The 12578-nt window shown below is 37.9% G+C and overlaps 1 protein-coding gene across 7 annotated transcripts in view; it reads right to left on the reverse strand.

Annotated features, from left to right (window-relative positions):
* Positions 1 to 12578, reverse strand: part of TJP1 (tight junction protein 1) — a 159296-nt gene that overhangs the window by 142498 nt on the left and 4220 nt on the right. For 6 of the 7 annotated variants that reach the window (XM_040077648.1, XM_040077649.2, XM_040077646.1 and 3 more), the window contains one exon: positions 7046 to 7178. In XM_040077648.1, coding sequence (XP_039933582.1) covers positions 7046 to 7178 — 133 coding nt within the window. Of the gene's footprint in view, positions 1 to 7045; positions 7179 to 7267; positions 7419 to 12578 lie in introns of all 7 variants that reach the window. The other variant, XM_040077647.2, reaches the window with a different exon arrangement.

Here is a 12578-nt window from a genome sequence, read left to right on the forward strand (position 1 = left end):
CAACACTGATCATGATGTGGCTCCATACAGAGTTCAGCTCAGAAATTGAGATATTCAAGGGAGCTCAGAAGTATCAGAAAAGCAGGGATAGTGTTCATTCTAAATCACCTCTCTGCTTCCCTGCATCCCTGGGCCAGCTGAAGGACAAACAGTTGGAGCCTCGTTGTGCTTGGGGCTGCAGCTCACTGGCAGGGGGGCACTAACCTGGAGACTAACTACATGACAATAGCATCCTCCACCACCACACAAAGAGCTGATATGATGTAATCTAAAGACAAACTACACAATGGCCTACATATCTTTTGACATTTTAAGAGATGATGGACCTGACAAGTCACAATCATCCGCCAGGTATAATGGTGGTGGAGGAATCAAGCAGGTACTACTCTAACAAATGCCAAAGAGTATTTCAGTACAGCTCCATCTGCCCGAATTCACAGTGCCATTCTGAGAAGAAATAAAAACAACCTAAAACATGCACTCAAAAAGGTACTTCTAATTAAAATTAAATGTAAACACAGCCATCAGTTAACATCCTTGGTAGACAAACTAGAGCGCTGAATTTGCTGAGAAACGTGAATCAATCAGTCTGAATCATTTCGGAAAAACAAATCAAGGTCAATCACAATTCAGAATTTAGCAAATTAAATTACTTGTTCATTTATGGTTAACGTCCTTAGGTTAATCTTAAGGCTGCATAAGCTTCACCTAGTGTTATGCTTGAGACTTAATAATTTGTCTTGACATTTAGAATAGCTCTTACATAAAACTTTGGATTTGTTTTTAAATAAAAAGCAAGATGACAGAATAAACAGTGCTGAAAATATATTCCTCTTTCCCAGAAGAGTTTTAATGTTGGATCAAAAGCCTCCAGTTCTTCTTCCTCTTTCCATCAGTATTATATTTCCAAACTTGTTCCAATTAAACTTTTTCCTCTGTAGTTAAAACTATTAACTACATATATTAAACCCAGTAATATGTATATTTCTGGGTTTTTTCTATATACTTGACCATTAAAAATACACACGTAAGATGTATTTTCATTTCATTAACTGTAAAATATGTTAACTGCTTAAATATGTCTTTTTTTTTTTTTTTTTTTTCATTATTCAAACTATTTTAGGTAAAATAAACTGGCCAAAACTGCACAAAGCCAGTACTCTCTTCATATGCCATCAATAGATTAAATTATTATAATAAATGGGTTACAGTACAACAACAATATTGTGAAGCAAATCTAAGCTACCAGAGAGGATTTAAATCTCGGAAACAGCTGCATAACAGCCACACTTCTCTGAACAGTAACAAATTAAGGGCATCTACAAGACTCCAGCTGTGCTAATGAGTTCTTCCTTCCACATCCACAGACACGATCAAAATACCTGCAGGACTTTTTAAAGAACATGAGCGCTCTTATGTCTCCCTCCTAAGAAATTGAGTCTGATACATACCATTTGTGTTATTATTAATTTCTCATTTTACTAGTTTTACAGACACATATTCAAATTAAAATACTCAGTAGGAAAACCAAGATAAATGGAAGTATGAAACCTGAAGAATTTTATTTAAAAAAAAAATCAAATTACTGAATAATATCTACGACCTCAGAAGTCATTTGTAAGATGATTCAAAGGGAGGATGACTTTGGACTAGACAAAATTAAATAAAGAACTGCAATAAATCTGTGCTTCAGTACAGAATAGATTGCCTTGCTCCATGACAAGTTACCCAGTATAGTGCAGTATTACATTTTGATCACTCCAGTGTTTTCACTGGGGGAATGGGGCTACTCACAGCACCAGTTTCCCAACACACCTCCAGGTAGGGACAACTCCAACAACAAATGGAGTCTAAACCTCCAGTATGCTATAAAAACCTACCCAGGAGATTGAGGAAGTGAAATGAGGATGTCATTACAAACATCCATTAAAGTTAATCACTACAGCCTCTAAAGAGCCTTGAAACTTCATTAGGAATTCTAAAGCAGGTGAAAGTGCTGGTGAAAGCAGCAGCAGCACGATGGCACAGGCAGCGCCGGGGAGCCGCTCCCCGAGCGCACACAGCACACGCCGGGAACACCCGCACAGAGCATGCCAGGTCAATCACTGCATCCTGCTAATGAGGGCACGCAAGCACGCTGAGAAATACCGAGCTTCTGCAGCTCCTCTGCACGAAATCATACACGGTATCACCCCCCGTTCAAAGGCATAACACACACCACAGTGCCCTAAGAACCACTGCTCCAGGTGAACGTGTGCGCTCGTCATCTAAAGAAGGCAACTGCACATTAGCTAATTCTCACCTTCTGATTATCTCTTCCTTTGTTGCCTCTTCCATTTTGTCATGCATTCCACGGTGCTTTATTCAGACTGCTCTTTGTACTTAGCTGTCTTTCTTTTCTCCTCTTTTCGGTAATCTCCTACCCTACTGTGTTACTTTTGTGCTTTGCATGCTGGCATCACGGGCCTCTAAAGCATTAGTGCACAGCGATTCTAGCCAACATCACTTCGTTGGCAGCACATGGCAAGAAGAGACAAAACAATGCACCTTAAAAGGGAATTACTAGAAAGGAATGAAAAAGTGACAAAAAGAAACTTGCTTTGCTAAAACACTTTGCAAAATTATTCCTTGGATTTTAACTCCAATGCAAATGGAAGTAGACTGGAGATTTTCTGCTTTGCTCCAGCTGCAGGTTAACTGAACCTAGCTGTGTACGTGTTTCGTAAGAGCAGGCTTGCACCAGCTGCCTTCAGCACTGGACTTGTTCACATTGGAAATAACTGCAGTGCTCTGATTTCCAAGATGAGCTCCTTTTGTCCAAAAGGCTGATTTTAGCAGGAAAGGCTTAAATCCGTATTCCTTTAAAAATACACTTTTCAAGGTGCTGATTTCAGTAATTTCTCAAGTCCAATCAAAAGTTACAAAACTAAAAATGAAAAAAAGTATCTTAGACATAAAATCCATTATATGAGTTCCCGATAAAAGCTTTCAAAGTCTTCCTTTCCGTCATTCCCAGAAAACATCAGCACTGACTAAAAGGAAAAGAAGGGAATGCTTTCTCTGCACCTACACATTCTAGGGGTGGTCAGTGTTTGTAGTGCTATGAGACCTACACCAAGTCTGTCATGCAGGCAGCAACCACGGGATGCACTCAAACCCCTCCGAGCTGTCACACAGCCTCCCAAGGCAGCTCACACCCCTGTGAGGAGGAGACTCCCAGGCTCTGTCAAGCAGGGCAGTCCCAAAACGCACCTGCATCCCAACGTGACCTTCAGAAGCCCTACACCAGTGCAGCACTCGAACAGCTTGAGAGCCATATGCAGCTAAAGAATCAAAGGTTAGTCACATCTTACCTATTATTAGAAATAGATTGTAAGGTCCTTGAGAGCAAACACTTGATGTTTGCACAATGCCTAGTACAACAAAAACCCTGTCAACGCATTGGCCTCAGAAGTGCTACTGCTATCTGGGGTAGCTTGAACAAAGCCAGGGTTTGTTTCAGAGTAATAAAGATTAAAAATATAGATGTAATGGAACATCAGTACAACAAGCTCAATCTACAAGGTAGTAGGTATTCCACATGTGCCTCCAAGAGCTGATAATGATATTCTTTATCTTTTCTCCCTTTTTCTGCAATGTAGACTAGGAGTTCTGCAACATTTCTGGGTTGAAAATAACCATTTGCCGATATTCAACATAAAATACAGGCGTATTTTTTTATACACGCCACTAAAACTGAGTTTTTCAAGGGCTAATATCTGGCACAGCATAGCATGATAATACTCCTTTAAAGAACTGAAGGGCAATAAAACAGATTTTACTTAGTTTGGGTGAACAGGTGCTAATCTGACTAAGTGGTACTGCTAATACATGGAGAAGATAAAAAAAAAAAGAAAAAGGGTGTATGAAGTTGAAAATGGATACACATTTTAAGGGAGCTGCTGTGCTATCACTCTGTGGCTTAACATAATTTCATCACTTTATCTTCTCACTTGCTGCCTTAGCAAAATGGCAAAAGGAAGCATCACTTACAAACCCCAGTACCATCCACTTAAGACAGCACAGGTATCACTAAGAAATAAAACTGATATTTTGTCAGCAGTCCTGCAGACTCTCACCACTTGTAATCAGGAATAACTTAACTCTGGAAGGGTGCTGTGAGCTTAATATAGGTGAGCCAGGTATGGGATGTTAACAGAGGTACGCAATGCACCAGCTGGGAATTGTGCGCTGTGACAGTCTCACGCAAATCATACAATGGCTTGGCTCAAAAGGGACCAACGTCCCACCCCTCACAGTGGGCAGGGATGACATCCACTAGATCACACTGCCCAGGACCCCATCCAGCCTGGCCTTGAGCACTTTCAGAGCAGGGACATCCAGGTACATGAGGCTTGAATCGGTCACTGCAGCAGCAGGCCAGCAGACACCGAGGTTCCACAGGCAAGGACCCCTCTTGCACTCTTAGGTAGATCACACATATGAAGAGCCACAGGTATAACCAAAAGCCATTACTACCACAACCTTCATATCTTATTAACTGCGGTAAACAACAGACTTGGCAGCACCACCTTGCCCACACAACCCTCTGAAGGCACCCATGGTAGTGCCCCCCTGGCCTCCGCTGAAATCTTACACATACAAAAGGCTCTTCACTGGTTATTCCCTCCCTTGAAAAGAATAAACCTATTTTTTAATGAGCCTCCCAGTTTAATGCGGCTCCCACAATTTGTCCCCAGCTTCAGGTGAAGTCACAGTAAAGTAGTAAATAGAGCATTTTCATGTATTGAATTTTCATATGGGCATACTGCATTGAAATGCAGAACTTCCCCACTGAGGACATTTATTCACTTGGAGAAAAGAAAGCATAAGTTATTTTTTATGTCTTTCTGCTGTTAGGATTTGTCCTCGGCAAGAATTTGCTGAGTGAAACCTTTAAACAAAAGATTTCCAAAAGAGATTTGTTTAGGATGTACATAGACGTTATTTACTTTTAAGTGAAATCCAGCAGCATTCAGAATTATTAATGGATCTCATTCTCATTACATGATGAATGAAACCAAGAGTTCACTGGATGCTGTCAGCATATAAGTTATCCATGTATTTAAATAGGAAACTTTTCAACTTTGCTGCGCATAAAATGAATATACTACAGGATAAAGTAGCTGTAAAGAGGATATTTTAAAAAGCTCCTTTGTGTTTTAATTTTTATTTTTAATTGTGTTATATATGCCAGTGTTTGAGTGTTTTTACTAGATGAAGACTCTTAACATGAAAAACGTTCAGTTCTGAGAGTACTCTTGAAAGACTTAGTCATACTAATTTATTCAATTTCTTCTTTAGATCTATTTTTAATCACAATTTGAGAACAATAAAACCGTAATTATACAATATCAAGAAATATTTCAGTATGATTGTAAATTATGTAGCAGCAAGAAAATCCATACTTTTAACTCTGATTTGTGTGCTTAGCTATTTAAATCTGTATCATCCTTTTACATGAGGCCTCAGAAAAAGTGAACTTCCTTTCCTGATCCTAATTATCTATACTTAGCTATTAATGTATGTATTTACACATGCACATACTCTACAGATACATTGCCCATTATTATCTGTCTCAAATCTCTTTGCAAAGGTTCCATGGCGTGCAAGAAATTCTTTTTACCTTTGGCTATAATCTCTTTTTCTTTGAAGGCCCCAAGAGTAGAGATAGATTTAGATAAAACTCCTTAATAGGACCACACAGACGAAGACCCATATAGCAGAAGGAAATTTTGCTCCCTGGGGGAATTGGAAACCTTCAGCAGAGCAGCGATTACAGCAGGATCGGTGCTGTGACACCAGTTAGCACGGACACCCCAAAGGCAGCTGGAAACGAGGCAGCACGGCTCCCTCACACAGCCCAGCCAGGGCACACGGCCGGGCAGGACCCGCCCTGCCCAGAGCTATCTGGGCACCAAACAACACACTGCATCCCAAATCCTTCCCAGAAACTTCATCACTCCCTTGAACAGCAAACAACAAGCTCTTTGTCCCAAAGATAGCGCTGCAAGGCGTCGCAATTAGAAACAAAGCTGTCCCAAGGAAAAAAATACCAGTTATGCTATTGGCATCATCTGTGAAAAACTGAAAGACATCATCCCACTGAAAGACAACACACTCCAACCACTGTTACGGCTTAAAGATGTTTCCCCAATCCCATCTGAACATTTTAATGATACTGTTTCTAGCACCATGCAACGCCACACAGTATCTTCACATCACTATTGATTCCTAGATTTTAAAGACAGCACATATTTTTTAGATCTTTCATCCTCATATTTCATAACCAATTTAAAATTTAACACATTCTTTGACGTTGTTTAAGTATTTAAAGAGTACACTGTTTTAGTTCATAAGAATATAATTTGTTTTGACCAAATTCCTCCCAGTTAGTTGGGAGGTTGTCATGGTTCTTTACCAAGATCACATTGAAGTTTCTTAAACTATAACACAAACACATTTATCCCCTAACTAAAGAGGACAGAAAAGGAATATATCAGTACTGGCTGATATATTGTAGCAACCTGTGATACCAGCTTTCAAGCACTATAAGCATACACATCTTTTAGAAAAATATATTTCTTTTTCTAGCACTTTATTACAGCCATATGCAACTGAAATAGTTTTTTGGGTTTTGTAAAAAAGTAATACACAATTTCCAAAATCTCAATATAAAAATAAAATTTGAAATCATATTTTGTTTTTCATATTCACTCCATTTCCAGTCAATTTCTTAATCTTATGCAGGCAACAATGTTAAAATTTGACATAGAAATTTCTATCTCATGGTTACGGAAGAACAAGAATGTAGTTGTACATCACAAACTATATAAGTGACATCACTGCTCATAACACTTGCCAGCATGGCAAGGCAATTAAAACATTAAATACAACACCTTTGCTAATCAGACCAACAGGTAAACCCAAAGCAAGAAGCAAACTGCTTTATTAATAAGATTCTCTTAACTTCAAATAGGATAAATGTAAAAGATAGAGTACTTACAGTGAATTCACAGAAATCAATGCTATCAAGACTTTTGCTTCTGTGTATTCTCCCTTTTATTCTTCTTAAAGAGGGCTTTCCCTGACTTACACTACAGGTAGCACCATTGGGATTTTCGGAAGATGGAGTTACCCTGCCAAGCAAAAAGAGCCACATATCAGACAAAGAATACATTCTTTTACTTGCTTAAAGTAAAAAATGTACAAAGGAACACATATATACCATGCCATATATATAAGAAATGTCATTCCAAGTGACAGCTTTCCACCACTAAGTGCCAAAACAAGACCACGAGTATGTAGAAGTCTAGCTCCCATCAAGACCACACTGCTTGCAGTTTTGTCAAAAACATTCCAAAGTTATCTCTTTTGTACTAAAGGGAGTAGAATCAGAGAAAAGATACATTATAGAAAAATATATTTAACTTCTGAGAATTTAAAAGGACTACTTTTCTTTATTTCTTCAGTGGAAACCCAAGTCCTGTGATACACATCGATGGCTGTCAGCTAAATCACCAGGAGGCCTGGCAGTATTTGGCTTTTCACCTTTTCCAGTCTGAGAGCTGATGGTGCTTCAGCTGTTCTAGCAATGAGTAACAACCAACAATAATGACATTAATAGCATCTGTAAAAGTTGTAGGGGTAATATATTAAACAACTACACTTGATAAGGCCTTCCATCATATTATAATCTACACATAGTCCTAGGGGGATTCCATAACTAAAGTATTTGGAGGAAGCAATCCATATTTTAGTGAGCTTGTTGGAAATCGTTAATGAGCAGAACCAAGTGGAGTTAACAATTGACTAAGTGTATTAGGATTTGTGAGGTATTTTAAAATACAAAATAATCCCTAGTCAGAGAGGCACTTTAGGAAAACTGTATTCCAGCAAATACACTCACCAAGAATTACCTAAAACCCTGAAGTCTTCATGGCCAGATTTACAATTATTTCACATTATTTCTCAACTGCAGCCATAGAAGATTTTAAAAACTAGCTTAAACAATAAATAATATGCATTTTTTGCATTTCCCTAGTCTTTTGACAGCAGTCCAGAATTTCTCTCAAAAACCATTAAAATTCCTCTCACAAAAAATACTTTAGAACATTTTTACGTTCTTTTACTTAGAATAAATGGCTTTAGTACACATACAAATGCTTGTGCAAAAAAGAAAGAAAAGTGGAGATGTCTTAAACACATGCATCACCAAAACAGGACATTGCATAGTGGGCCACATCAACTCCTGAAATACACAATTCCAAATACAAAATACAATATCCACATGCTGAATAGACTTTTTTGACTAGTGAGACTCCTACACAATGTCATGGTCAGGATGACACGCCCATGGGACAGGTAGGGAAAAGAAGTTATAATGTCCAAATGTGAACATTAAAGCAAATCCTTTCAAATCGATTTCTAAAGATAAAGCCCTTCATTTTTTTTTTTTTTTTTTTGAATTACTGTAACTTCCAAATAATTATTTGGTTTCCAAATGCCTGATTTTGGGGGGTTTTTACACAGGCACACTGACACACACAAACAGCTTGCTCTTAGTTGCCTCGATAACAGCAATTTGGTTTAGATGGTTTTCCCCCTTGGATTATTTTATTGGCAACTTTAAACTGCAAAATTTCTACCTGAAAATACAGCCATGATATCCATACATCTTAATTACAATATGAAACCTCCTGCTGAGACTGCACTGGACTTTTTTTGTCTAATCATATATGGATTGAATTCTGAGAACCATGCCTGCCTACTACAGTAACATATTTGTTCACACAACAGAAACTTAACACCATGGATTCCCCGCTAAAACGTCTTCAAGAATTACCAGGACAGATTTCCAAAGAAAGACAACTGCTCAGTCTGTATCTTGTTGCACAGACAGTGACATTAACGATGGCAGCACACTGCTGTTGTGTCTCCTCTGTAACAGAGCGCTCCAAACATCTCTGCTCAAGGACCTGACTGGGCACACCCTGTGTCCATGGCAGATGCAGATGCTGGAGCCCTCAGACAGATCCATTGTTCCCCTACTGTCACAGTCGCTGTTTATTCTCTCTACAGGGAATCTTTGAGGGCTGCCTACTCCATTACTTACAATTTGGCTTAATTAATCTTCAAATGCACCTCTGATGAATTAGATGCTTGGCACGCTAGCTTTCCTCCTTATACTTCATAGAAAAGTTTAACAGCTGTAAGCTACACGGGGCCTTTCCTTATTCTGTATTATGTTTCAAGCCATTTCTTTTAGGGCCTTACCCACATATCTTTAAGCTTCAAGTCTTTAAATTTTCTGACATAAAGTTTTCTGACACTGAAAAGCCTTTATTAAAACAAAACAAAACAAGCAAACAAACAAACAACCTACTTACATGGAAAAAGTCCAAACAAACACAAAGAACAGGCTAATCAAAGTCACACTGTTTTAACAAAGAACTACACTAGTGGTTAAGTTTTAACGCCCCTTCTGCTTAGGAGCTTCACTCTTTACACCCACTCGAGAAAAAGAACATGCTGCTACTGGAATCCAGCTCTCATTTCATTCTGCTGGAGAATAAATTATGGCTGTTACTTGTTACCTTCTAAGATACAGAAAAGTCTTTTTAAAGTTACATTTAACTTTCAAAATATAATATGAGAAGGAATATCACAATTTACCTATTCCCTCCAATCCTTTATAAAATCATTAATTTCTAGATCTTTTTACAAGCAAATAAAGTATTATTTAACCAACCGAAGAAAAATCCAATCAATACCATTGATGCTGGGAACTGGGAAGCTTTGCACTGTGTGTACACCAGAGGAAGGATCTGAGGCGAGATATCCATACTGACAGCATCATGGGGATTTTTCACTTGGCTGATGAGGAAACTTTGTGCAAGTGCAAACCAATTAACTATCAGCTACTCCACCGCCTCCACTCCTCCCACAGTTTTAGCAAAGGGAAGCAATAACAGACCTGAGACAGACTTGGATCAATTTTAGCCAGGCTTTGCAGAATGCTGAATACAGCAATGAGACTCTCAAGAATCCATTTCCAGTAGCACTGCAACAGGAGCTCCTTCAATACTAGATATTTCCACAGTGAATACTCCTCAAAAGTTCAGACTATAAAGTTGCAAAATAAACCCACAAGAAAAGATCCAAAGTGTTTTGAGATTGACTCGAAACTAAATTATTAAAAAATATCTGAAAATATCTTTTTAAAATCTTCCTCTCTTTTGAATCATGCTTTGTGTTTCCAAAGTGTTCATTGTAATCAGAGAAACAAACTTTATTCTTTTTAAGTGAACGCTGAAACTGTAATGCAATGCTCCATGGTTCTGGCATCTGAACCTTAAGTTAAAAAAATACTTATTGATAAAATTTGCTGCATCTGATTGCCTCCTTACAACTTTTATTTGAATTTCTGAATACATATTAATAGCAAATTAATAATTGAATTGCTAAGTCACTGTAATACCTGCACCAGGAGTATAGATGAATTATCACAGGCTAAAGGAGAAAAATATGTAAGAGCCCTTTTTAAAATATCTGCAGGCCATCAACTATTTTAAAGCAAGTACTCTTGAACAAAAGCCTAGGAATGATATGTTCAAGGAAGTCTAGGGCTTCAAAAAGTAGAATATAGAATAAGGATCTTTGAAGGTAGTGAACAATTCCTGATGCTTTGCTTCAAATTTGCTGTTTCTGTTCAAATAATGTGTTTAATATTCTGGAAACATAACACCTTTTTAATGGAGCTCATCACAGGATCCTAAATTAAGGCACTCAATTAATTAACTTTTGAAAATTTTAGTCAAGTAAAATGGAACCATTTTGTATATCCCACCTGGAGTCTGAAGCCCTTATTTATTATCCACAATTCTTACAACGGTTTCATTGACCTTGACTGCTTCCTGATCATATATCACATTACATAACCATGACTCTAAATTATTTCTCTAAGCAAAAACCCTAAACTTTCACTGTCTGTATTCCACTGACAAGCAGAGAAGCCTAACAAAACAATGTGCATCAGTGACTTCAAGGTGAAGCATCATATCAAGGGCTAATGACTTAATACATATAATAAAATAATCAGATGGTATGAGTATAATATGAGTTTATGAACAAAAGCTATGTTTACATTCTACTCACACATAATCACTATTTAAAACAAATTTCAATATTACCTCTTTCTTTTTGTAGTTAAATTATGTGTGAAATTACTAATGTCATCTTGATTTCTAGACAGACCACTTACATTGAAAATTCTTCAAGAACTTCATAAACTCTCTTCTTGTTCACTGATTAGAGTTCTTAACAAATTTATAAAAGTCAGCATCAGGATGTTTAAAAAACTTATCTTGAAATGACACATTTTCTGTATTTGTTTTCCAAGTGCAGCATTAGTGCTAGAGTTAATGCAGTGTGGACAAGGTTTTCACAAGTATGCAGCCTCAACAAGACTTCTAACGGTGCCATAATTATTACACTTTCCATAGCTGCCTGCCTATACTGGAAAGAAAGCATCTAAGTTCTTGTGGCAACCTGGAAGGCAAACTTCTCCTCTGGTAGCTCCACAGATCTCAGCTGAGAGATGTATAAAAAATTCCCATCATTATTAGACCTCCCGTGAGAAGCCAGGCTTCCTCAGCACCACCGAAAGTGAGGACACAGGCAGGGCTCAGCTCAGTGTGATCACTGGCCTCTGGCTCAAACACAAGGCTGGAAAAGACAAAATTGACTCCTGATGATCAGAGTGTAAATTCAAACAATTACAGTTACTCAAGACTGATAATTGTTTGAGAAAATAAAAGGCAAATTTGAAACAATGTTAGAGACACCACTATGCTACTGCTACGCCGAATTCTTATGCACCTCTGCAAGTATGTTGACTCTAAGGATGGTACCCCTGCCTCCCTCAGGGGAAAAAAAAAAAGAGTATTAACTAATTTGCAACATAAATAATGGGATAAACTGAATTTTTTCTCCTCATTTCAAACAATATTAACTGGAACCAGCAATCAAAAATGGAAAATATCCATTCTGAGGATGTGTAATTTTCCAGACAGTTCTGTGGAAACACCAAGATCAATCTTTGATGTTTTCTTTCTCCTACATTAAGGTGACATTTTCCATTATTTAATTATACTAAATATGATACTACTTGGAACATAAACAATGGCACTTTTCTCCCTAGGGATGGTCCTAATGATAAAACAGACATTCTTGATTATAAGCCTGAGTTTCTACAGCCAAGACTCAGCGTAAATACAAAGACTGAGGCAACAAAGCATTCAGATCAGTGCTTAATTCCAGACACGCTGGTTACTCCTCAGTGATTTCAAATAAGTTTACTCCTACGCTTGAAAATAAATGTGCCTGTGCAGTATCTTACAAGAAGCAGCTATCATTTAACATCCAGGCTTCTATATCACACATTCTTTTAACAGCAGCACCAAACAGGGGAACCGGATCCTGTCAAAATTCAAATTCTGCACTGCATCTGCATTCTTTTCTGTAACCTAGATTGCCTC

The sequence above is a fragment of the Hirundo rustica genome, chromosome 13, assembly GCF_015227805.2.
Source record: "Hirundo rustica isolate bHirRus1 chromosome 13, bHirRus1.pri.v3, whole genome shotgun sequence".
NCBI classification, from domain to species: domain Eukaryota; kingdom Metazoa; phylum Chordata; class Aves; order Passeriformes; family Hirundinidae; genus Hirundo; species Hirundo rustica.